At 30.8% G+C, this 27,653-nt stretch overlaps 3 protein-coding genes and 3 non-coding genes across 7 annotated transcripts; all 6 read right to left on the minus strand.

Moving 5' to 3' along the window:
• Positions 1-413: 413 nt before the first annotated feature.
• On the minus strand, positions 414-12,656 carry LOC110628928. Its single transcript, XM_021775766.2, has 23 exons — positions 12,499-12,656; positions 11,926-12,010; positions 11,296-11,844; positions 9,732-9,982; positions 9,580-9,651; positions 9,330-9,467; positions 8,671-8,795; positions 8,266-8,571; positions 7,204-7,291; positions 7,015-7,120; positions 6,820-6,933; positions 5,417-5,580; positions 5,188-5,308; positions 4,178-4,402; positions 3,913-4,100; positions 3,530-3,697; positions 3,316-3,421; positions 1,835-1,972; positions 1,573-1,734; positions 1,284-1,484; positions 978-1,172; positions 813-884; positions 414-703 (listed from the first exon to the last, which is right to left on the minus strand). The coding sequence occupies exons 2-23, from the start codon at positions 11,977-11,979 to the stop codon at positions 551-553; spliced, it is 3,696 nt and encodes a 1,231-aa protein (XP_021631458.1). The 5' UTR covers positions 11,980-12,010; positions 12,499-12,656; the 3' UTR covers positions 414-550.
• A 3,047-nt stretch (positions 12,657-15,703) lies between these two features.
• LOC110628111 (protein CURVATURE THYLAKOID 1D, chloroplastic) lies at positions 15,704-19,038 on the minus strand. Its single transcript, XM_021774611.2, has 5 exons — positions 18,812-19,038; positions 18,279-18,487; positions 16,187-16,285; positions 16,011-16,082; positions 15,704-15,924 (listed from the first exon to the last, which is right to left on the minus strand). Exons 1-5 carry the CDS (start codon positions 18,951-18,953, stop codon positions 15,853-15,855), a joined length of 594 nt encoding a protein of 197 aa, XP_021630303.1. The 5' UTR covers positions 18,954-19,038; the 3' UTR covers positions 15,704-15,852.
• Positions 16,804-16,888, minus strand: LOC122721445. Its single transcript, XR_006348124.1, has one exon. It is a non-coding gene; the product is annotated as a small nucleolar RNA snoR128 (small nucleolar RNA).
• On the minus strand, positions 17,093-17,175 carry LOC122721446. The gene has a single exon (XR_006348125.1). It is a non-coding gene; the product is annotated as a small nucleolar RNA snoR128 (small nucleolar RNA).
• On the minus strand, positions 17,650-17,743 carry LOC122721444. The gene has a single exon (XR_006348123.1). It is a non-coding gene; the product is annotated as a small nucleolar RNA snoR128 (small nucleolar RNA).
• A 1,229-nt stretch (positions 19,039-20,267) lies between the features above and the next one.
• LOC110628110 (14-3-3-like protein GF14 kappa) lies at positions 20,268-23,470 on the minus strand. Of its 2 annotated transcripts, none has more exons than XM_021774610.2 (4): positions 22,905-23,470; positions 22,643-22,765; positions 20,829-20,945; positions 20,268-20,483 (listed from the first exon to the last, which is right to left on the minus strand). In XM_021774610.2, exons 1-4 carry the CDS (start codon positions 23,400-23,402, stop codon positions 20,469-20,471), a joined length of 753 nt encoding a protein of 250 aa, XP_021630302.1. In that variant the 5' UTR covers positions 23,403-23,470; the 3' UTR covers positions 20,268-20,468. The 2 variants fall into 2 exon arrangements, with proteins under 2 accessions (XP_021630302.1, XP_021630301.1); XM_021774609.2 differs by having other exon boundaries at positions 20,268-20,489.
• Positions 23,471-27,653: the final 4,183 nt, after the last annotated feature.

Genomic DNA, 27,653 nt, shown 5'->3' on the forward strand with positions numbered 1-27,653 from the left:
TGCATTTTTTTTTCAAAAATATCATAGCCAAACCAATCATAAGTTGAGAAAAATAATATTTTTAAATATATTAGTTAGAGTACTAATTATCTAACAAAAGATATATTTTATAATAATATTTATAATTTTTTATTTTTTATTTAATTTAAAAATATTAATTTTTAAAATGACAATTATTGATAAAAATGTGTTTATACAAATTATTAATTAAAATATATAAAATTAAATTGAATTTAAAAATAAAATTTAATCGTGTTTAAAATAAATTCAGATATTATTAATATTAACGATGGCAGGTCCAATTTCGGATTCGATAAAAAAAAAAAAGATATTTCACATATAATCTGAATTGTAATTCAGAAATGGAGCTCCAAAAATTTTGCATTCATTGGGGCAAATGAAAATTTACCAGATGATGAGAATCCAATACTGTATTGTGTATTGCTGTGGGAAGGTGATGTCTTTTCAACTTTTCCTTGCTCAGCGCAAAATTGTTGAGCCAAAACAATGATGTGATCTGGTGTATGTACAGGGGAGCAAGACAAAAATCTTAATAATAATAGTTGTTGTCCGAGTGGTTTACAGCATCTTTACAAAGCACTGAACGAGCTTCCATTATAGATCTTGGTGGCTCCAAGTCTTTTTCTTGCAGTGAATTTCCAAGCAATTGCTGCATTTCTGATGCAAATATGTCATCCAAGATCTGGAATTTCAATGGCATTAACACAGGTAAACTTTTCACTGTCTTTAAAATGAAACATAGATTATAGGAAGCAATTTTTTGTAAGAACAATAGCTGCAGCATGACTTACAGAAACAGCGATTCGCGAGCCTTTGTACCAGGAATTGTTCTCACCCCTATTTTGCAGAAACCGCAGTATCTCCTGGTTGAAATAATGATAGTTAACAATGAAAACAGTAAGGCGGAGGAACTCTTTTGTTTTTTTAAATAATCAAAATATTCATAATCCTAGTACCTGTCCCATGCGATCCCAAAAACCTCGGCAAATGGCTATGAACACATGAGGTTCAACAACAGAATGTAGATGATTTATTGTCTTTATGACAAGATCTTTCAAAGGCTGCATTCTATTTCTCAGATCTGACTCTGCCATAGTTTCCTTCGAATCCTGGATTATGATCTTCAGTTTGGTTGCACTTTGCATCTTTGTCTGTATAAAATTATGAAACAGAACATTATTAAAACTGAATGAACACTATCTCAGGCACAATTTAACGCGCAGAAAAAAAAAAAAACACAAACATTAATGTATAATACCCACATTCTCTATAAGTTTTTCCAAAATTGCTTGAAGGTAACTTCTGAACTTGGATCTGAGCGACACTGTAATTTCACTAAGACATTCTCCTGTGACTGTATCTACACCATCAGGAGTGTAAGAACTCCATGACTTCATCTGGTTTTCTATCTTGGGCCGCAGCACATCCAGCATTCTTTTCATGGAATTTAGAAGAACACCCAACTGAAGTATAATTAAAGAATTTTTAATGATTAGAATAGCAAACATACAACTCTTCTCAGACAACCTGTGATTGAGAATAGATGCTTACCTCATCAGGGACAATATAAAGTTCCCCTGTCCGTTTAGCAAACTTCTGAACATATTTGAGGCCAAAGATCTTTGGTGCCAGGCTATCCTTCAATGGTGATAAGAAATCAGCATACTGCTTATCTAAAGATTCAATAATTGCCTTCTCAACATCTGCAATGGCCTTTTTGATGGGAACAGATGTTATTCAGTCAGTAATTAATAAATAAGCCATAATAAAAAATTAATAAAACATTACTGGATCAAGGAAAAAAGGGACATACTTTCTCCAAGATGACAATATACTCTGGCCAACGGGAAATTATTACTTCATATTCATTGAGTGTGTCCTTCAGTCGCTCATACATCTCGTCCACAAAAGGATTGGTTGAATGTTGTGTTTTGACACCAGAGCACTTTACCTGAAGGAAATCAATTTGCAATAGAATGTTCAATTAAAAAAAGAAAGAAAAGGAAATCCATTCAACTCATAAAATGGAACCTTCATGATATAATATCACTGAACATATACCTATGTATGCATGAGTCCACCAAACATACTCAATCTATGGACATGTTAAGTTAGTAATCCTTCCACATAATTGAAAAGAAAAAAAAAATCCCTTGACAATTGCTTTCTCATTATGCAGGGTATATCATTGATCAGAAATCATTCTCTTCTTCATTTTTCCTTCTCTGTTCTTCATTCCCCGTCAAGAATTGTTCTCCACATGTCATAGCAACAGTTATCACCACTGAGACTACCTCAGTCATCAATGGCGGTGGTACAATGTGCATTTGAAGGACATTAAATATCTTTCTATATATCTCATTTTAAGTTTCTCTTCAAATGAAGGTTACAAGATCAATCACCAGTGAACTTAATATTTTGTTTGGAAATTTCAGTCAACTGCAATAGGGAGAGCAGATAACATTTTGAAAAATAAAGAAAAAATTTTAAATTCATCAAGAGTTGCAAATTGTCACTAGATTTATTATTTTGCACATCTTTAAGTATATTTACTAGAAAGACGTAAATAACGTCTAACTTGGATTTAAAAATAGAGGAGGAAAGCAGGTCAATCTCTGATGCTGCAAAGATGCATAAGACTCCTACTATTTCCATGGTGAAAAAGAAAAAAAAAATCATGTCTATGTAAAGAAAAGAATCTGCTAGATTGCTAACATGCAAAGACTGGATACACCAAAAGACCTATATAAGCACACAATTTTGAATTTGTAAGCAGGAACTCAATCATTTGGTTATGGTTGAATGTATATTAACCCCTAACCTTTAATAAAACAATCTAATGGCACCCTCAACATTAAATAATCATAAGCTTATGCTGAACATTTATAATTTAATACATTTAAGAAGGCCGAGTACATAAATTAATCTTTGCCCCTTACCAAAAAGGCCTAATCGCACCCTCAAACAATCCAATCTGTCCATCAACTTTGATCTTGACTAGGATAGCAAGGTTCAATTAACTCTACATTATAAATGTTAAGGTGTGAGAGGCTTTCAGAAGTCAGGGTGCCATTAAAGATTAGGTGTTAAAATATGCTTTCAGCCATTTGGATCCTGCCCGTAATAAAGCAAAAAGACAACAGGCATCAATGTCCACCAAAAACAGAACTATGATAGTGATCATTACAATGCTAACAAATCCATAAAATATATCATATAGCATAACATCTAAAAACAGTATTGTTAATCGGCTTAATAAAGAATGGTAACAAGGTCATGCTGAAAAATTTATACCTTGTCTAGTTTGCACAACTCAAGCAAGGTAAGACGTTTGTCTTGAATCCAGAGGGTTATATATGAATGGAACAACTCTTTTGCATCAACTCCACCTTTCACAAGACTGTAAATGGAAATAGATGAATGGGATTACAAGGAACAATAAACACTATCAAGTTTAAAATATTAACAGTAATTATATGAAAAACGAATGGTTCCATAAATATAATACCTAATGTTCCAAGAGGCAAGGTCCTTTTGAAAGTCTGCTGTTGCAATAACAAGTTCAGCAACAGGGGGTGAGGGCCCAGGAGGAGGACATGCAACAAGAAATGTGCGCAATCTACTGGAAAGGTCCACACTGTATATGGATGCGCACACATTTGGAAGGTCTATGAAACTGCAGATTTTTTTTTTAAAGAAAAGAAGTGGTTATTACTGGGATGGTAAACAATGAGTGATGAAAAACATGTTTAGTAACAACAGAATTTTAGTTAGATTTATATGCTGACTAAATTACTTGATTTCACTATCACGTGAAAGAAAATGTAAAAAAAAATCTGTTGTTTTTCCTACAACATCCAAGTAAAGAACAGTCTGTTGATATCAGGTTACCTTGGGAGCACATGCTGATTGTGGATCTGAATGTCGGTCCATATTTCATTTCTCATACTTAAAATAAGATGTTTCATCTTTTGATAAGAAGTTGAAAGCATCAAAGGATCCATCAGTGTGCCCTCATTGCTGCTTATAAATTCATCTGTCTCGGCCATATGTCTTCTTGACCTTTTTTTGGCAGCAGCCTGCAGAGTCATTAGCACTATATGAAGTACAAGGGGCAAAGAAAATAGTAAGAGTAAATGAAGTCAATTTTTAGTACCTGAAAATATCTGCAAAACTTCAACTGTGCTTCAGAACTTAATACATCATGTAAGAGAGCGTATAGTTTCACAGTAGGTGCCAATGCAGGAGCTGCCAATCCAGTGGCAGCACCAAAAATATCCATCATACCAGATGGTGCTTTTTCATCCAGTGACTTGTAGTTTTCAAAAACCAGAACAAGTATCTCTTGAATTTGATCTTCAACCTCTCCAAGGATGCGATTCTGGTTTATTAGCAAATCTGACATTAGTTTCTTTTCTTTTGCTAAATTAATACAGTTCTCTCCCACAAAAATGCTGATCATTGAAGGATGCGACTTCCACCCTCCATATTACAATATCATTCTTTAATTAGGCATTCTTACTTGAAAGAAACATAAGTAACAATAAAGCATATACAAATGTTAAATTTGCGAAACAGGGAACAGTTGAATTAGAAAAACAGAATCACAATGGAAACTAAGTCATAGAGCTAAGTGTGTGTATATACATATATATGGATAACAGATTATCCAACTAACACAAAGCTGAGATCGTTGAAGGATTATTGGACCAACAAAACTGAAAACTGGACCATTCAATGGTTTGGGGCTCTCCCCACCCAACCCCCCCCCCCAAAAAAAAAAAAAAGAAAAAAAAAACATAGTAAAGAATTGATTTTTAAACTTATTTTGACCAAGTAAAAATAGTTGAATCAGTTGGATTGGTAAAGCAGCCAGCAGATTGATTCAATAACCATTCCAGTTTTACAAACACTGGTTTAAAAAAAGACACTCAAGGATGGGTGGATTGGGGTGGGGGATTAGGTTTAAGCTAATTGCTCCCCTTTCATAGCTAAAGAAGAAAGGTTGAAAGTGAAACACCTTGACTACTGTGTTTTAACAACTCCCATTCTGAGAAATTTCTCATCCCTTGTACAGATGCATAAAAAGATGATATTACCAAACAAATACAATGTGCAGTATATGAAGAAAATAGATAATGAAACTAACTTACACTTAAATCATACCTCTTGATGGCTCAAAACATTCTTTCTGTTACCCTTCATGATCACAGGTTCTAGCAGATCATATACCAAGTCAAGACAGTCTTTTGTTGGAGTAGCCACATCCATGATATAGGAAAGGTATCTCCAAGCACCAATAAGAAAATCAAATGATAAATTAGGAGTTTCAAACCCGGAATTTTATGGCAAAATTATGCATTATGAAACAACAGATTATGCCTCATCCCAATACCTTAGTTTGGTGTATGTATCTGATACACCATAGTAAGTTGCAAATTCAGTCACTAACCACTTCCATGGGCCATGTAGCAATAAATTTCTTGGCCGGAAATGTTGAACTTTCATTGCAACTTCCAGGACAAAGTCATATGCCACAGTTTCTGCAACACAACCACACTGGAAACAAGGAGAAATTATTATTGATATAAAATAGATCATCTTTTCTTATGGATAAATTACAATACAATCCTTGAAGTTTGACGCAACCAACAGCTGAGGCCTAATATTTTTCAAAATCAAACAAGTTAATCCTTCACTTTTTATCCTGTTAACAAAACAACCTCTGTTATTTGTTTACTGCTATCAATTGAAGCCATTAAGTCCCTAATGGTTGACATTTTAAAGAAATCAACAATCTAGTCCTCACTTTTCAAATTTTACATTTAAACAATTATATATATTATATTTTAACATACACATATTATTTCAAGAATACAACAAATATAATTTTTATTAAAATGTCCGCTGTGCACTGTTTCCTAAATCATTATGAATAATTATGATAAACTATATGTATCCATATTTAAATTAGGAGCTCCATTAAATATGTGTAGTATGATAAACCACATATAAATTACAATGATTAAATAATTTGTATCTTTTTTACCAATTTATAATTAAAGTTTATGGATAAAATTAATCAAATTAATAAATAACATAATATAATAAATTTTATTTACTCATATTGCTCAACTTTAACCAAACATAATAAATTTCATAATATGATAAAAATATTATCATAGTATAAATTTTATTAATATAGCCAATCTAGTATTTATTTGTAAAATTTAACTACAAATAACGAAAGATACAAAAATAATATGTTGACCATTCTAAAGCTAAATGTGTTTTTATCACATCACATATATATAATGGGTCTATAAATTATAAATGTGAATACTATTTTAGCACAATTATTCCTAAAAATTTATTACATACGCACAAAAGACATTTTAATAAAAAATTTATTTATTTTAAACTGACATATGTATATATTATATTTTAAATATAAATATAATACATACAATTATTTAAAATATAAAATATATTAACTATTTAAATATAAAATTTGAAAAAGTTGAAGGACCAACTTGTTTGATTTTGATAATACGGGGACTAATTTGTTAACTAATGGTCAATTGGAATATTTTGTTAATGGAAAAAAAAAAGCGAGGGACTAATTTGTTTATTTTGAAAATACAGGAACTAAGTTGTTGGTTGTGTCTAATCTTTGGGACTATATTGTAATATACCTTTTCTTAATAGTACTTCATGTGCACTTTCTACTGGAAGAGAAACTAATAAGAGTAGGCTAAATACCCTGATCATTATTAGAGAACAAAATTGAACATATACCTTGGGATGATTACTTTCATCTGGAGTAGTTGAATAGTTAATGTACAACTGTATTCTGCCAGTTAGTTCATGCTCCGGCTCTTGGTATATAGGCCACCAACGAAGCTTGTCACACTGCATTGAATCACTATTTAAAACTTATAGCACACTATCTCACTTTTTAACACTTAGAAACTGATAATCTAGCTGTCTTACAGGGTCATCAGCAATAGCAGCCACTTGGGCAAGAACACGGCCACAATGCTGTCCTTTGGAATCTCGAACTTCAATGATCAAATCATCATTATGATTATCTGGAAAGCTGCATTGCAATAACACAATTTTCATGGGCAAAGAAATAACAAGGAGAATAAACAACTTGAATATGAAAAGGACGTGACATACAACATATGAGTTTCACCAGATCCTGGTTGGACACGAACTGAATCCTCTTCAGAAGAGCTTTTCAACCTTAACATGCAAGTATACGTCTCTGATAACACCACAATCATCAAATACAATTACATAAAGCAAAATGAAAATGGGTGAACCACAGGTCTGAAAGAAACAAGATGACAACAAGCCATGTTCAACTCATTAATAAACCGTAAGTTCAATTAGTTCATAGGTCCTTTGTTTCCTTTTCTTTAATGAGCCTCAACAACTGGCAGAGAGAATAGTGACCAAGAATCAAAATATGTCAAATGCCTGCCAGCCAAGGCACAATAAATAACCTAGAATTAATATTATTTATTTAAATTCCCAAGTGTTTTATTTTTTTGCACCATCACACATTTCAACTCCTCATTTGCAGCTAACATTTCAGATTTCCATCTTTTGTCAATTGGATAGTTTAACCAAAAGTTGCCATAACTAAAATGTGCATCAGTACTCTGCAGGAGAACCTATATATATATATATATAGAACACATACATACACACAAACACATATATAAAAGACGTGAATAAAGTTAAAAGATGTTAAAAACGTCAATATTATGGATGTCGCTAGATCAGCACTGCAAGACAATTCAGAAACATGGTTCTAAATTATCCTTTAATGCATAATTTTGAGGTTTCAAGCCTGTTCCTTATTCATATTAAATTTGGGTCAGACCTAACTCAAAAGCTAACTCAAGGAAAATGTCTAAAACTCTTATAAGGACACATTACCCCGTTCTAAACTAAAGTGAGATTCAATTACATTGGAGATGAAATATTTATGAGAGGCCCAATATCGGTGGGAGGCTTTAATACCGTATTAAATTTGGCTAGCTCAAGGGGAGAAATGTCTAATGCCCTTATAAGGGGCATATTACCTTTTTCCCAAACCAATACTGATGTGGGATTCAACAATTCACTGACTCATCAAAATCCGCATGAAGCAGGATATATAAGAAAACTATATAACTACCAGTAGCCCAATAAATTGGTACAAAGGTCTAAATAATTCTAAGACTTGCATACCTTGCACCACTCCATCTGGAGAGGGGCTGTTGCGCAAAGTAGTCACCCCATGTCTCAAAAGCCTAGAGACCTGTTTGATATACTGAGTGCTTGCACGCACATATGCCAAACTTTGTTGTGAAATAGAACCATTTGGAGGGATCTGAGGAGTCACACGAACTTTCCTCACAGCTGACCATCCAGTATGTAAAGTTGAATTTAAAATTGACAACTGCCGCCGAAGTGGTTCAAGTTTTATCGTAGATGGATTTAGAGATGAAAAGCTGCAGCCAACAGGTGGGTCTAAACCCATTTTCACTTTACGTACTGCACAAAGAGCAAAAGTTCAAATAGAACACAAAGCCCTTCAAAATGTAAACAAAATAAAAAGTAATAAATATATTTATAAGAAAAACATGATATTACCTTGCACTCTCATTTTGCCAAAAGTTCTCTTAGATTTTGGAGCAGCTGCAGCTCCCTCACTTATCAACTCTGGAGATCGTTTTGACATAAGTTCCTCTTCTGATTGCAACAATACTTGCTGTAAACTATAATATTATTAAGGAGGAATAACAGACAATGAGAAAACAGGATTTGAAATAAAATGCAAAGTAGAAATTCTCATGAAACAGTTTCCATAACTTTATGCTTAAATTTGTATGAGATAAAAATACTTCCAATTCTTTACCATTAACTACACCTGCAGTTTGCAGATTTCAATAATAATATATAATTACATTATGCAGCTTTGTTAAAACTATTCATAACTTCCACTTTTGATGATAGGAATATTGTCTAAGGAGTGAAGAAGTGAGACTGTGAAAATATTACATGTAATATTTCAAGGGTGACATCAGCAAAGAGTATAGCCAATATAAGCTCAACTATTTTCAAGCCTCATTTTCTAACTCTTAGTTTGTTTCTTCAGTTACCTTGCAAAACCTTCATATGCCAACCATAAAAGTTAAAAAGAAAAAAGAAAAAAAAAAGGAATTCGACAATAGAGCAAAAACCACCAAATTAAAATCACAAAATCAGTATAGAAAGAGAAAAAAACCATAGGAGAAAAAAAAGAGACTCACCCAAATGAATTACGTAATGAAGCACATTCATCCCTCAAAAAGTAGGGAGCATCTTCAGCACAACCTTTGGCCCATGAGTGAAGACATAATCGAACACAAGCATCATAGGAAATCACAGCACACCAAGGACCTTGTGCACTGATTCCAATCACACATCAATATATAAAACAAACTGAAATAATAATAATAATGAACTCCCTGCATTAGGGAGGGGCAAACTTTTGCTGACTAGAAATAGCATATCCACTACCTTGCATGAAATGTGGGGAGGCGAGCAGGTAAAGAGCTTATAGGCACATTAACTTCTTTGCCAGCTGCAGTCCTGTAATGCAGAAGAGATATTTTTAAGTTCTTGCCAGGATACATGAACTCAATACGTGAAAGCAAAATGTCCAAACAAACCTTTCAGATGGGTCAGGAATCCCATTTTCAGTTCCATTCAGTGCAATATTGCTAGAATAAATAAAAATTGATGATTTTGGATTATCTGTAGCTACATTACTACTCAAATTTGCAACATCAGGTACACTATTAGCTCTAAAATATGAAATTTTCTCAACCATGTTTTCAAGGTTTACAGTAGAACTGATAGGAGGTGCACTGGGCATATCTTTACAAAGAAGCTTTTTGTCCATTGCTGGTTCACGGAAGTCCTGCAAGCATTTATCCAACTTAGAACTGCTGGTAGCACAGTACACAAATTATCAATAGAACACTGGCTAAAGCAGAAGATTATACGGTCTTATAATCATGTTTACAGGACTTGGAGAATGAATTTAGAAGCAACATACTATTTCACAATCCAGCTAATATTTATGGGGTCTATACCAAAAAATGTTCTAATATTATCATCATTGCATTTCTTTAGAAATAACCAAATTTGACAGATAATTTAGTTATAGGTTGCCATCAAGCCAATCCACAGGGACTAGGTTAGATGCATGTAAATTCAATTCAAAGATGGAAGGAAATTGTAAAAAAAAAAAGGTAAATAAATAATTGCACACATATTAGTAATTTCTTGTTGCCTGCTATCAGCATGTTAAGCCTCCCAAAGATATGTTTCTGGTTGATTTACATATTATTAGATGGTTTCCTATAGACCAATTTTGCTGATATCCTTTTACCAAGAAATGGTAATGATTACAGCTTTAAGTATAGCTTTTAAATTCTGTAATTATTAAACCTAAATTTATTAGTTTTCTTTTTAATTACTTACTGACTTAATAAATATTACTTGGTAACTATGGGCATTACAAGCCACTAAAGATAAAATGCAGCAACGTAAAGGGAATGTAAGGTAACTACAGATCATCACATCACAAAGGTTGCTAATTTCTAAGGTTGCAAATTTGAAACCACCTGAAGGCTATGTTGCCAACTCACCTCAGTTTGTATACTAAATGCAAGGTGTTTAATAGGTTTAAAAATTACCAGTTTTTCTATATTAGATACACTATAATGATAAGACATTCTTACGTCTAAAAAGCAAGGACTTTAGAATTTGTGCAAAATCTTGTGTGTTACTGGAAGACCAATTCTGAATGAAAAAAGTGAAATATAAAAGTAATTCCATCTCTATTGTGCCGCCTCTGTAGTATTGACTAAATGAGTCGGCTTTGTAGTATTGACTAAATGAAGTCAAGACTAGTTATCACTCTGACTTATTTATGTATAGGGACTTGACCCCAAATCACACACAAGCTTGGGATCCCACACTATGTATGAGCAAGATTGCATTAATTCCAGCTAATTTCATTTTTACATGACAGTGCTCAAGAAGGCTGAACCAACAGAATAAAAGTTCCAAAAATCACACATCACATGCATGATAATATTTACTTCATCGTGAAAATAAAATAAGGTACATAACAAAACGTGTTTCTCTGTTACACAATCCATCCACCATAATAACTAAACTAGTAACGTTTTATATCAAGAAAAAGGTGCAATATGAAGAGATAACCTGTTTAACTGTTGCATCATATTTTGCCCCTGAAGTAACACTGGAAGAAAAACCATCTGCCGCATATGTTGTACGGGATCGAGCATCACTAGTGCTCTTTTGTTTCAAGAATGAGTTTTCAGTGCTAGTGGCAGAATCCAAAAGTTCATCTTCAGCATAACTAATTTCAACTCTCTTAGCAGGATTTCCTTGTTTCTGCCAAGCTGGCTCCCTAGACAGACTTAAATTGGAATGAGTTTTTTTGGGGTCATAATTCTTAGCCACAACATTGCGAATCTTGTCATCTTGGGGAGATGACTCCAGTGAGTACCGTCTTGCATAATCCTCATCCTCAGAGTCCGAAGATATGTCCATGTCTGAACCAGACCCATTGCCTTTCCCACTCAATGTTCTGCTTCGTGACCCATGAATTGCATCAAACGCCAAATGCCCACTTCGAAATTTGGCTGGAGAAGGCAATACAAATCCATGTCCACCCTTTTTCATATTACCAAAAGGGTTCTCATGTAAAATTGCACCGGGGGAATCTTTTCTATTGCCAGCACCTTCCTGATACAAATTCTGAAAACTTAAAAGATTAACTCATATAGCAATCCATACAATATGAAGGAAAATGTAAAAATCAATCACCAGACATAAAGCAGAAAATGAAGGGCTCCATGTTGGCTCACCTCTCGAACCCATCTATTAGTGAGCATTGTCTTTCTTCTTTCACCTACAGCAACAATTCACACAGAAAATCTAATCAAAGACTCAAAGTACTACAGTTCAAGAAAACAAAACACTCCTTTTGATTGGTTTATTCTAGATATTTACTTTCTCCCTATTTACTTTCACTTTCCTAACATCCAAACTAAGGCCAAGTTAGAAACTTTTAAACACAAAACCAAAGCTTACCAAATCCACAATGTGAAGAGAGAAAATTGCAAATACCCAACACTCAAAACCACAATTCTACGACTTGTTTTAATTGATCATCGCCATACAAGAAAGAAAAAAAATGTTCCAAAGATCTAACTTTCACTTCCATTTTAATAATACATAAAAAGGAGAAAATCTCAATCAAAATGAAGGCACCCAAAAGAGAATATCAATAAGATCGTAAATGTATCATATGGATCACTTACCATATACAAAAAGAACGCACACTATAATGGAAACTTAATAATTGCAGTCAAATAGAGTTAGAAAATAGTTACTTACAGTAAGAGAACGAGAATCACTTGAGGAAGAAGAAGAAGAAGAAGAAGAAGAGACTGCAAGTTTAATGGGTTTTGCTCTGTGACTGAGAGTCTCTGTGACTGAGAGTCTCTGTCTCTGATTGAAGTCCTTTTCTTTCCCTTTTTTCCACTATTCTATGTTCCCTCTGCTTTTATATTATTATAACATTTCTTTTTTTTTTTTTAATTTAGAATTTTAATATATTATTTAAAAATAAAAATTATTTTTTTAAAAAAAGAAATAATAATTAATTTCTTAATTATATAAATTAATTCCAAAAAAAAAAAAATCTCACCAGGGACGAAGGATGAGATCTTCGCCAATCCCCTCTGCTTCGCAAGGAGGGGTTTAAGGGAACTAACGGAGAAACAGAAGACGTGTGATTTAACGTGTAAAGCTGACGTGGCAAATGGAAACGCGCCATTTATAACGGTCGTATGTTATGGCTGTTTCTTTCTACAGTGTTTGGTCGGTTGAACATGCAAATACAATGTCTGCTCTACACTAAAAAAAAAATTATTATTTCATTCTATAATATTAAAAATTTTTTAATTTTAAAAAATATATTAAATATTTTTAATATTTTTTTAAAAAATATGTATTAATTTTCTACTAAATTTTAATTAATAAATATTTTATTATTTAATTTCGTAAAAATTTTATTAATTAATCTCTTAAATATTTAAAAAATTTATTAATTAATTCATTTATATTAAAAGAGTTTTAAATTTTTTAATACTTAATAAATAAATAAATAAATTTAATATATTTTTTAAAATTAAAAAATTAATTAATAATTTTTTTATCAGTAATTTTTTTAATTTCAAAAATAATTTTATCACAAATGAATTTTAATTTCAATAATATTAAAATTATTTTTGATTTTTTTTAAAAAAATTGAGATGAAAATTAGATTAAAATTTAAAATCTCTTAAATTTATTCAGATATACTTATCATCAAATTAATTTTGTGAGTGTACTATTTTAAATTTGTATATTTAATTTCACTTAATTAAATAAAACTTATCAATTAATATTATTTACTTTTTTGAAATGGAATGATATTATTTACTTTAAAATTAACTAAAAATTATTCAATAAAATGTTAGTAAATTATTTGAGAGACTAAAAATTTTAATGTATTCATGGAGAAATATTATGAATAAAAGATTTTTGTCATGAAATGTTATAATACATCAATACTATTATCAATTTGGCATTTACTAATAATACATAGATTTAGTTCAGCAATGAATATATTTAATTAAATGCGGAAGGTTTTTAGTTAAATAAATCAATCTTCAATCTCTAAAAAATAAAATTTAAATTTTTTAATATTTTTAATATTTTAATAATTAAGATTAAATTTTTTTTATATATTTATGTATATATGAAAGGGCAAATAGGAAGATGTGGAGGCCCACATGGATGAAAGTTAAAGAGGATGACGGTGCATGCAGTCCAGTGAGGTGCTGTGCTGTATCCAGAATTTAAAAGTTGGAATAAATCAATAAACAATAATAAGGAATTAAAAAATGTAGAGCTTTTTGACGGATGCTTAGACAGTAAGAAAGAGATAATAAGACTATTCCTTCTCCTAAACAAATTTCTCTATTTTGGAGTCGCTCATTATTCCACTCTTGGTTTGATTCGCTACTGCCAAACAAATCCTTGTCTCTTCTTAAAAAAAAAAAACACAGAAAACGGTTGAAAATTGCAATCCCACCGAACTCCTGGAAAGTCTAAATGTAATTGATATTTCTGGAAAAATATATTTGATTGTATTTGTACTGGCTAAAATATTTTTGTGAGTTTTTTTGTTTATTTAATAGAGGTCCATTATAATTAAAATATTTTTTAAAATTATTTTTTATTTTTATTACAGAAGTAATAAATTATATAATAAATAAATTTAAGCTTTAAAACATTCTGACTCCTAAAATTGATCACATAATTAATGTGTTACTCAATTATTGAGATTTATTATTCATATATTTTTATAATTCTGTGTACTAAAAAAAATAATAATCATGAGAAGTGAGAAATTTCAAAATTTTCCGCAAAATAGACGAGAGAATAATTTATATTTTGTCCTTATGTGAAAAGGAAGAATAATAAAAAAAATGAAAATTAACTTTCATGTTCATTTTCTTTCAGTTTCGATAAAAAATAAATAATTTTTTCAGAGAACAATTACTTTTAAAGTCCTTATCAGATAAAATTATAAATCCATCCTCAGTATCGTACCTTTTTTTTTTTTTTCTCTTTTCTTTTTAAATAATAAAAATTTTCCATTTTCATTCCCATTCCATGTATAATGAAGGAAATTTTTTTACTAAATCTTTCACAAACAGGGTGTTAACGTTGAATTAATTATATATGTACATATACAAATATAAAATATATATATATATATATATATATATAATACTATGAAACACTCACACACTTAATCTAACAAAAAATACATCTGAATAAACATGAGAAATCTCAAATTCTATTCTCTGATCCGTATTTAAAAAAACAAAATATATATATATATATATATATATATATATATATATATATATATATATATATATATATCTAAAAATTTATATAGTTAAGGACATTTTAATTTTATAAATCAGAATTAGATACAGTTGATATCATCCAAAAGAAAATTCAATTGGACATAGAAAAAGTAATTGGACCATCATTCTAATAACAGTAATGGTGCCTAACGATGAATCACCACTATGAATTGTCATTGCAGAAAAGTCAGAATTCCCCTCTTTTCTTCTAAAATTTTCAATCCAGTCAAATCCAAAAAGAAAAAACAAGCAAAACCCTTTTCTCGCAATACTTTAGGAGAATTGAGAGCCAAAAAGACAAAGCAAATCCATTGACGTCGACCACCAAAGCAAACTTAGCATGAAACATGGGTAAGCCTCAAAAATAAACTACTAAATAAATCGATACAGCCATAATCAAAGGAACATTTATTAGGCTGTCCAAGTTCGTTTCTTCCCATCAGATCCAAATTCAATCCCTATTTGCACTGCTTTATTTCCAAGGCCATGAAAATATCGTGCGTCCTACCGCATGCGGCACATCATGGCAAGGAAGAAGCAGCGACAACAAGGTTATATTAGCTAGTCAAAAAGGGAACAGATGTTATAATATTTTAAAACTATATGCATTTCAATAATGAAAAACATGTTCCGCTCTATTTATTGAGATATTAATTGTCCAGAAACCTAAATATTGACAAGAAAGCTTATCTAACTCACATTCAAGTATTAGAATTGCAGAATAAATGCAAAATGTGCCAAAAAAATTTATATATCCTGCACATCAATTGTCACTGGATCCAAGGACCTGTTGCTTAAGCTCTTCAACTTTAGCAGCCAACTCATCCCTACTTTTCTGCAGAAACACATTTACCAATAACCAATCAGCATTTCCTTCTAGTACAATGTTTTGTCAAATCCAATTAGCAGCAGATGACTCACCTTAAATAGCAAATAGCGGGTAGTGAACCAGATGCTGTAACCAAGACCCACAACTTCCAGCAACTTAGGAAACTGATTTCAAAGGGAAAAAGGTTCATGTTTCAACAAGATGATTGTAGAAGACTGTTCACAATTATAGTCAAATACTCGGTCACGGGGGGAGGAAATAAACATACCAATGGAATAGAATCAATAGCACTAACAACAGCTGATGCTAACCACAGGGCAACCAGGGTACCACCACCATACAACAGAATAGAATAGGTATCTTCAAACTGCAAATTTTTTAAAAGTACATCATCAATATAATATACAGCAACAATCTTAAAAGTTGAGCATGTGGAACAAGAACTAATGTTTTCAATGCAAATAACTGCAATTAGAGCCAAATGAGAAGGAATTTGAGTCATATGCATTTTTAAGTCTTCTCCATGCATGAAGACCCAGACAAACACCCTTAACATTATTAGGAATGGAGTTGATCAAGTCTGAAACAGCTCAATCTGATAATTATTATCTTACCAATGCGGTGTGTTTATATGACTTATTACCATTTATCAAACACCCTTGAAGACGTCACTAAGGGATCTGAATTGGAGTGCAGTTCACATCTCAAAGCAGCAATATAACAGAAACTAGAAACACATAGAAGACATTCTTACTACAACACAAATAATAAGACAAGCAAGGTCTAGGATTAGAGAGTGCATAAACAAAAATGAAGGGGAGGGAAAAATTAAATGAAAGAATGAAAATAGAAATTAAAAAAAAAAAAAAACAAAGCAACCATATGTTGCTCAGGTAACCGCTCAGGATGAGATTTCATCAAGCAATTAAAGATCAACTTTCACAAGATTCTGGTACACTCATCATGGCAACTATTTTGCATTCAAAGGTATTGTGGCTACTCAGTAACTCATTTTTAAAAGAAAAATGCAGGGGAGGGGGGAGAGGAACAAAGAGCAAGAGAAACATACAGAAAAAGGACAGGGAAAATAGAAGAATAATTTTTTTTTTTTTTATATAAAAAAAAAGGAATACATCAAAGTGAACTCAGAAAACTGTAGTCATATGAATACATGGTGCTCAGGTAACCGCTCAGGAATGAATTTCACCAAGCAATTTCTGTATAAACTTTCAGCAGTTGTTAATATCATCATAGCAACCAGTTTGCATTAAATAGTCATGCACATTCAAAAAATCATCAAAATGTTAATAGCTTATTATAAAAAAGATCAAAATTGGATAAGCAGGGAAAAAAAAGGAAGAGGATGACAAGGAAAACGTCAAAATGACTCAGATTAATGATGCATCAACAAGGCCAGTCGGCCATTCTGACGAGCGAACCTTATAATCATTCATCTTCATTGTCATTTATTTACTATTGATTAAATAAAGCCCCAAAACTAGTTCATGTCTTCACGATGAATAGCAAAAACCATACACCATTTTGATGGTTCTGCCATCCTCTATTGATTAATTCTTAAATGGAAAAAGAAAAAGAATTCAAATAATCTAATAAGCAAATTTCTGGTTCCAAAAAATAATTAAAAAGAATAACAGAAAATATAATTGTAAGAAAACAAATATCAAAAGAGCCAATGAAAATAAAAACATTTGAATAGTTAAACGTACAATGTTGCTCAGGTAACCGCTCAGCTTCGACTTGAATGTCGAAGTTTCATCAAGCATTGGATTAATGCTTTCTACTAAATATAAGATCATCATTGCAACCAACTTTTAAATTCCATCCTGATAATTATCTCATGGAAGATAATGACTTCAATTCGTGTTAAAAAAATGAAAGCAAGATAATAAAAAATAGCAATATCAAATAGGGTATGCCAAACAGAATAAAAAACAAATGAAAGACGGAAATGCCAAATAAAGTGAACTCAAAGGCACCATATTTTCAGCCATGAGATCCAACTCACACTTCTGCCCAGAATATAAAATATAAGGGAACAGAAGCACATTATAGGATGTCAAAGTTATGCTAAAAGAAAAAAAATCAGAGACTTGGAGAATTTAATGAACATTTCATAATGATCATACATAGCTCTAAGATGCTGTTAATCTCCCAATAACCAAATCCGCATAACAATCAAACCGTAAAAAATGCTCAAGGTTGAGGAATTCGTATTTTAATTTTTCTATCAAAATTGCGTTAATCAGATTAGGACAGAAATTTCAAGCGCAAAAGGAAACATTAAAAGAACTGAAGTCTCCAAGTACCAAAAAATGAAAAGCTTATGATTCCCAACAAACCTTCAGGTTAGCCCAAAAATCACTTAGTTGCTCATCAACAGGAGAATCATCCAGGGGCGCTTCAGTTTCGCTGCTCTCATTGTACACTTTCTTTTCACTTGGAGGATCGACTTCTACTGTCACTTCATTGTCTCGTTCTTCGGTGACATACAGACTTGCTCCGCTCGAAGATTCCTCGGGTGTTATTGATCTTGGAACTGAGAGAAATCCTGAGAACGCAAAAGCCAATGCTCAATACACAAATATCAAATTTCTCTCCCTAGCAACTCGTTACTTCTTTGCAATTGCCTCCAACAAAAAAGGAAAAAAAAAAACTGAGATTGCATCCAAATATTCAAAATACAAATCAAACAAAAGTAAACAAATCTAGACGAAGGTCTGCAACTGCAGGGAATTTTTTATGGGAAAAAAGAAGAAGCTAAAAGCACTGATAATAAAAGAGTGATGAATAAAGCATAAAACAGTAGTTAAATACAGCAAATTTCGACCGAAATATGAAAATAACAAGGGAAACCTAGGGTGTTGTTTCGTACGGGAGTGGGGACTGCAACGGCGGCCAGAGGAAGGGATGTGCGCTTGCTGGAGATTGAGGGCGGTTTTGGAGAGTATGAGAATGGGGCGGGAGGTGAAAATTTTGGGAAGATTAGAGAGGGATTGAGCAGTGCAGAGCTCCATTTTGAGGAGGCGGGGAGAGAGATATTTCAGGCAAATGCAGCTGAGGAGTGTCTGGGGCTTAAATGCAAGCCCGATAGAAAAATAGAGGTGTTGCTAGGGTTTTCTATCCCTCCCAGTTTCCAAGGATTCGGGTTCAATTTACACTTTTAACCCTTATTAATTTTGTTTTTCCTTGCTACCCCGTTGTTTACCATGGGTAAATTTTACTCTCTAGATTTTTTAAGAAAATATGGTATGGATTTTTTTTTCCTTATTATCAAGAAGTTGGTCCTTATATGCTGATAAAAAAACAAAAAAAAATCCTTATAATTATGTTACAACGTACTAACTTTTCCACCATAGGTAATTTATTCTTGAACTGCAAAGCACTTTGTATTAAGCAACAATAGAACTATGCCTAAGACCCAAATAACCTTCACAAACGTTATAACACAAAGCTAATCAAGCCCAAGGCTAAGCCTAGCTTCCTGTTGCCATTGTTGCTAGACAGAGAAAAGAAACAGATTAGTATTCTCGACATAAGATAAGGAGAATAACACTGTCGCTCACTTTACATGTTATGAAACCCGACTCCAGACGCCCATTAGCATCTCCAGAATACTTAAAAACACACGTCTGAGTATATCCACAAGCACTACCAGTGGGGAAGCCTAATTGTCTAGTACCGCCATAGCAAGCCACAATCGACTAGAAATGAAAGCAAAGCCGCAGGCTCGTCTGCCATCAACTTTAGGAGGAAAAAGACCACTGTAGCCTTTATACTTCAGAACTCCCAAGCCTTTACAAATGGATGGGCAAAGAACCAGCAAAAGCCAGCAACTGGTCATGAAGGGGGGTTGCTGCAGATCAACATTTGTAGTAAAAGGTGGAAATGATTGATCTCTTCAGTTACTCACTTCCAAAAGCCACATCCAAACTTACATGTTGAACATTTGCAATATGATATTTTTGGTAGGACGTGATACTGTTCTTTAGAGAACTATTCAATTGTTTGTATGGCATAAAGCTTAATTGTAGAGAGTTTATTAGAAAAACAGAAATTGCAACAGTCAAATGAAACCATGGCAGCTGTATTCTTGTATTATACACAGACATGCGTAGCTGTGAAATTGGATTTACATCCTTTGAAAGTGGCAATTGGCATCAACCTGGAAACATGTGATCTGCCCAACCTTTTTCAGTAAAATGAGCAAACACGTAGGAAATATCGAGCAAGACAACAATTGAGTCATAAGGAGGTCATGGACAACAGAAGCAAAAAATTGAAGAAAATAGAACCTGTATAAGCACACTTACCAAAAATGCAACTCAAGATGCACTGGTCAATCACTCAACTGGGAATTGAAATTCATTTCTTAAAGTTGTTTCCAACCATAAAGTTGTAACTACATAAAATATTTGGAAAAAAAAGTCAGGAAGCTAAAACCAGATCATATTTTACACAGCTTTGTCGTACTTAGTTACAGTCGTGAATTCTAGCCCACCCCCTTGGAAGAGCCAAAACAATCCCATCCATCATGCCTCATCTATCTGCTCCTGCATAAATCCAGATGTACTGCTTTAGTTATTTCCATATTAAAAAGGGATGGGAAAATGAACAAGAACACAATTGACTTAAGTGTCTACTGTTCCCTCCAAGAATGCACGCACCATAAGTATAGTCTCTTTTTCTAAATTGTGTATAGAGCTTAGTATTCCATGTCATTGAATTCATATTCATGATAGAAAGATGAGATACTTTCATATGTTTGGGTGACGCTACATTCATTTCTTTTTGTATTTCTTTGTTTCAAGGATGCATCTGATGATTAGACTTCTGCTTTACTGTGCTAAAAACAAAAATGTTTAAATACCTATTATTTTAGTTGCACTAACCTGCATATCTGAAGTCCAGAGAGTAAGGTTATCTCTCAGTAGTTGCATGATGAGAGTACTGTCTTTGTAGGACTCCTCACCCAATGTGTCCAGCTCAGCAATGGCTTCCTCAAAGGCCTGAAAATTTAAAGTAATCAAATTTAAGATTTCATATGCACCACATTGATAATGTTCCACAATCAAAGCATACATAAGAGGAAAAAGAGGACGCATTAGTAACAACGGATTCATGCTAACATAAGTTGTTCAGTTAGAATCTAGAGTCTAGACACAAACAAGCTGACATATAGACACGTGGACATGGACAGATAATGCATGGTTATTTATAGACATCCCTCCCAAGCTCATGCATTTCTCATCTATTCTGGTTCTGCATTCTGCTGGACATCAGCAACAACCATGCTCTCCTTTTAGCTTCTGTAGACAGCTAAAGATCAGAGGTCTCCCATAAAAACCAAAAGCTAGCTGCTGGCTAAATTGAATATAGAAACTGAAACCAGGACAAATGTATCCTTTTATATGCTATTAATTTGTCCTTGACACACCTTACCAGAGACATGGGATTGGGAACTGGAAGGCTAGACTTTCCAGGGACTTGGGAAGTTCAAAGAGTCATCCCCCAATTGATGATATTCTGTGATCCTAGAGATTTCTCCAACCTTATTTGAGCTCCTTGCCAACTTTGGGCCTACAACACTATACCCACATCACTAAACCGGACATCTGAGAGGCAAGCATAAGCAATCTATTAAGTTCCCTCCCATATTTGAAAGACTCAAATTCTAGACCATATTTAAAACATCTGAAAAAGGTTAAGCATCTAAAACCAATGACCTATTAAAATTAGATAAGGAAATATGCAAACAATTGCCAACTTATTTACCTCCAGTAACTTGAAACATATTCTTTTTCTTATCTCCGTTATCAAATTTATTTACTAAGTCAGACATGGTATAAATAAAAGTCTTTCCCAATTGCTCCTTAATTTTGTACTTTTATGGATTCAACAATTTCTTTGGTCGCCAAGTATGTGAATTAATGCAAATCAAGAACTACAACCCCATTCCAGTGGCTCTTATATTTGCGTTGCCGCACCAAATTTAAATAACTGAACCATAGTTGTCAAATCAATATTCCAATCCAGAATCGAACTTTTCATTTTAGGAATCGAGAAAAATAATATATGTTCTAAAAATTAGTAAAAAATATATAATAATGACATGTTTTGATAAATATATTTATCATCTATATAATTAGAAATATTCTTTATAATAGACTATTTCAATTTAGTCACAATTCAAGCACACTTGTGACTTATGCTATATACTGGAATAGCTAGAAAGTAGAATCAAATTAATAATCGTAAAATTCAAATCAAAGAATAGTAAGTTTCAGGTACATTTAAGATTTACCCTAAAGATTCAAATCAATTTGTTGGGAAATTGAAGATTCGGATCGAGAATTCAACAGTGAACTGAACATGCTCATTTAACATGCCATGTGCAGACTACATCCCACACCACATAGCAAAAATAGGAGGACACGCGTAAACTATTTAGGTTCATAAATTTGAAGAAAATGAAACAAAATTTTGGAATTAAAAAAATGATGCGTATTTGTAAAAGATATTGATAAACAAGTAATAGTAAAAGTCCATTTAATGTGTTTATTTACAGTAAGCAAGAAACAGAGATGGTTTTTAATGAAGAATAAAATGGATCCTGGCTAATGGAAAATATTATCCACCTTAAATATAAAGGAACAAGGAACGATATTAGCTACATTCTAGTAACAGTAATAGGGCTGGAGGGAACCTGTTTCGCCATGCTACAAGCTTTCTCCGATGAATTGAGAATCTCATAGTAAAACACTGAGAAGTTGAGTGCCAACCCCAACCTTATAGGGTGTGTTGGTGCCAGATCAGCAAGAGCAATATCCTTCAGACCCAAAAAGAACGATACCAAACAAGTGAGAGAAGCTATTGGTAAAAAGCAAAATTGATTTTTCAAATTATCCCCTTCGGAACTCCAAATGAAACTATTCACATAAATCCACGGCATAATCAATATTCAATACCTGAGCAGCCTTGTAAGCGAGCATTGTATCCTCAGCAGCAGCTTTCCTCTCATCCCCAACTTTAAACTCTGCTAAGTACCTATGATAATCTCCTTTCATCTTAAAGTAAAACACCTTCGATTCAAAGGCTACTGCCGAAGGAATCAAATTGGATTCCAGAATCCTTAAAATCCCAGAGCAAACAGCCGATAACTCAGTCTCAACCTTCGACCTATAGGCCTCTACGAGCGCCACGTGCTCCTCATTCTTGCGGCTCTCCTCCTTCTGCTCGATCGAGGAAACGATCCTCCAAGCGGCACGAAGGGAGCCTATGACGTTCTTATAAGCCACGGATAGCAGATTCCTTTCCTCCACGGTAAGCTCGGAGCCAGGAGTTGAAGACGTGACAAGCTTCTCCATGAATTGCACCATCTCCTCGTAGCGCTCGGCTTGCTCGGCGAGCTTCGCCATGTACACGCACTGCTCTCTGGTCAGGTTGTCCGGTATCACAATCGCCATTGAAGAATCAGAGAGAGAGAGAGAGAGAGAAGCGTGCTTCTTTTTTTTTTTTTTTTGTGAATTTTCAGAATTTGGAAGGAGCAGAAGGGATATGGCTGGCTTAATGGGGAGAGGTGGAGAGGTTACGCTACTCGCGAGTAAGCTGTAGGAGCCAAGTACTCGCTCTGAGGAGAGGAAGCATGATCAACGGTGTCGTTACTATAAAATGAATGCGCGAGTAATTTTCTGTAACGGGATTGAGCGCGTGAGAAAGAGGACAATGGAGTATGATTGGTGGAGAAGTGAGTGAGGTGGATTACAGTCAGATTAATTCGACAACACGTCACTGTCACGAAACAGATCAGAGCCAAATATCGGCTTGGGCTTATCAAGTCAAACTGGAAGTTTCGTAAACCCCATAAGGAAATATGCCAAATTTTTTAAAATTCTATTTAATAAAAAAAATTTAATTTCTTTTTAAATTTACTATTTAATTTTTATATAACAATAAAATTTATTAATTAATTTTTCACTTTAAAAATTATACTAAAATATTGATAATATTTAAAAAATTTATTAATTAATTTCACTATAAATTTTAATTATTAAATATTTAACTATTTAATTTTTATATAAAATTTATTAATTATTAATTCATTTTTATAAAAAAATTATTAATTACTTATTTTATATTAATAATATTATAAATTTTAATATTAATTAATAATTTTTTTTAAAGAATACTAGCAACATTACTTAAAAAGATGATAGTTAAATATTTTTTATTTTATTGGTTGAAATATATTTATTATATTAATTATTATTTTTTATTTTTTTAATTAATAATTAATTATTACACATTTTAACTAATAAAATATAGAGTGTTAAACAACTATTTTTTAAGGGATTGTCGCTGACCTTTCTCAATCTTTTAAAAATATTTTAATATATTTTTTAAAATAAATTAATTAATTAAAAAAATTTATAACTTAAAATTAAATAGTAAAATTATTTTAAAAATATAGAGAAGAAATATTTTAATTCCTAATTTTTTTTTTGAAATTTAAATTTGAAAATTTTTAAACCAATACTTTAGTGTATTCTTTTAAAACAAAATTTTAAAGTTCAAATTTGATTATTTAATTTCTATCTGTAATAAATTCTGAAAAAAAAAACGAACTTTTTAATTGAGAATGAACTTTATTCACTGTGCAGTCTTGAATTTAAAATTTTTAATCTAGTTGGCCACTTGATAATGTTTAATTTTTTTAATCTAATTTATATTTTTTTATTTAATTTAAATTTATGAAATATATTATTTAATTAATGACTTGAACCAAATAAAATGATCTCAGGTTGAAATTTGAATTTATACCTTGCTAAAATATTTAATTATTTATTTTAACTCGATCCTTAACAGCTCCGCCACTAGAATTTATTTTCAATTTATTAAGGATATTAGTATTGGGCGAGCAATATTGGTATAAATTAAAAAATTAATTAAATTAAAATAATTTAAAAATTTGATTTAATTTTTTTATTTAATTTAATTTTTATTTTAAAAATTTCAATTGATTCAATTTAATTTTTATAAAAAAAAAAACGATTAATAAGCAATAGATATTATTTTTAATAATATATGAAAATTAATGTATAAATAAAATTAAAATATTTTAATTAAAGTTTAAAATATAAAAATAAAATGTAAAAATAATACGTGCATTCAAAAATCTAATCAATTAAGTTGAATTAATTTGAATTAGAGTAATTTAATTTAAATTAATTTTTATTTAAAATTAATTTAATTTAATTTTTATAAATATTAAAATTTAAAATTTTTATTTATTCGATTCGATTCAAAACCAAATCACCCTACTGCACAAATTTCTTATAATTTTTTTTAGGAGTATCTTACATTCGTTCGGCTCCTTTATGCTTTTACAATTTTTGTATTTAAAAAAAAATAATAGATAAAATTAAAAAATTGATTAAATTAAAATAATTTAAAATTTTAATTCAATTTTTTTATTTAATTTAATTTTTATTTTAAAAATTTCAATTAATTCAATTCGATTTTTATCAAGAAAATAAGCAATAAATATTATTTTTAATAATATATGAAAATTAGAGTATAAATAAAATTTTTATATTTTATTTAAAGTTTAAAATATAAAAATAAAATGTAAAAATAATAAGTCTAGAATTGAAGTAATTTAATTTAAATTAATTTTTATTTAAAATTAATTTAATTTATTTTTTATAAATATTAAAATTTAAAATTTTTATTTATTCCATTCGATTCGATTCAAAATCAAATCAACCGAATGTACGAATTTCTTATCATATTTATCAGAAGTATCTTACATTCGCTAAGCTCCTTTATGCTTTTACAATTTTTGTATTTAAAAAAAATAATAGATAAAATTAACTCTCTCAATTAGATTTTTTTTTTAACTCTCAATTATAACTAATTAAAGCCAAAACAATTTTGAATATAACTATTATAAGCTTAAATTAAATAATTAGTTATAGCTCAAATGACATTTAGTCGCATTTGAGACTGAAATTTTAAATTTAAATTTTATATTTAAATAATTATAAAAAAATAATTTTTGTATTTATTATATTTATCTTAACAATTTTATGTGATTTTTAATCTATGGAAATATGTTAAATGCACTCGTATTTTATTTTATTAATGATTAATGGTTTTGATAGGGTATTGTATACATGGAAAGTGCAAACCAATCAAAAGCTAGGAAGAAGCTGGGCTCGTAGTCATGGGGATCCACATCCCTTAAATACCTAATTCTAATGACCTACCCTATAAGACTACGGCCCACTTAATAATTCAGGAAACTTCCATCCATTAAAAACTCATGAAAATAAGCGTAATGTTTGAGCATATTTGTATTTTAATTTAATTTTTTTAATTTTAATTTAATTATATTTTAATATAATTTTAGATAGTTTCAAAATTTTTAAATTTAATAATTTATTAATAATTTGATAATTTAACTGTCATACCATATATATTATTATTATTTTATATAAATTAATAATTAAATAACTGAAAAAAATTCAACATTTACATTATTCTATTTTTTAATTTAAATATTTAAATTTTAAATAAATTTAACCTAACATTTATATTTAAGTATAATTTTAATTAATTTTTTAAAAATTAAAATATAAAAATTAAGATAGAATATTAAATATAATATTTTATTAGTTTTTAAATATAAATAATTTCATATATAAAAATAATATTAATTTATATTTAATTATAATTAAATAATATATTTAATTTTAAATACAATAATAATATAACCGTTAAATATGCCATTAAAAACTTTTATCCATAAATAAATTTTATTTTGTGTTAATAATTATAAAGATTTTATAATAAAAATATTATTTTTAATTATTTTGTATATATTATTATTTTGAATTAAATATTTATCATTATTACTGTAAAATAAAATTTATCATTATTAAAAATGTGAATTATATATTTAATAATTAAATTATTTATTTTTAATTTTAATTTTAAAAATTAATTAAAATTACATTTAAATATAAATATTGAGTTAATTTATTTAAAATTTAAATATTTATATTAAAATACAAAATAACATAAATGTTAAGCATTTTTCAATCAATTAGCTAATTAAAAAATATTAGTAATAACTCACCTTACAGCTAAATTATTAAATTGCCACATAAATTATCAAATTTAAAAATTTATAGATGGATTAAAATTGTATTAAAATGTAAAAGTTGAAATAATTAAATTAAAATTAAAAAATTAGATTAAAATGTAAATAAGTATTTTTAAATTAATTGCTCTTTAAAAAATTAAAAATAGCATATATGAAGTAGCCATTTCTTATTAGTTTGAAACTGGTTTGAATTTAAAAAAAAAAAAAAGTACTAATATTAACTCATCAAGAAAAGTTTACAGCAATAGAAGCAAAATCACAAGCAACAAAAGGTAGAACAACTTCAGATACTTCCTCAATTCAAATCGACGGCGTTTCCCAAGCTACGTTCAGCTTTGCCACTGCATGGGTAATTTGATTGCCCTCATGAGAAACATGAGACCAAAAGCATGCCTGGAACCTGCTAGCTAGCTCCGAACAGTCTTGGAGAATTACACCCGACTCAGAAAGAGAAATAGACTAACGACGAAGTAATCAACCACTCCAAGATTATCCGGTTCAGTTATAATCTTTGTGAAATGCATATTCGCAGCCATCTCAACCCCAAAAC

This window comes from Manihot esculenta, chromosome 12, assembly GCF_001659605.2.
Source record: "Manihot esculenta cultivar AM560-2 chromosome 12, M.esculenta_v8, whole genome shotgun sequence".
NCBI classification, from domain to species: Eukaryota; Viridiplantae; Streptophyta; class Magnoliopsida; order Malpighiales; family Euphorbiaceae; genus Manihot; species Manihot esculenta.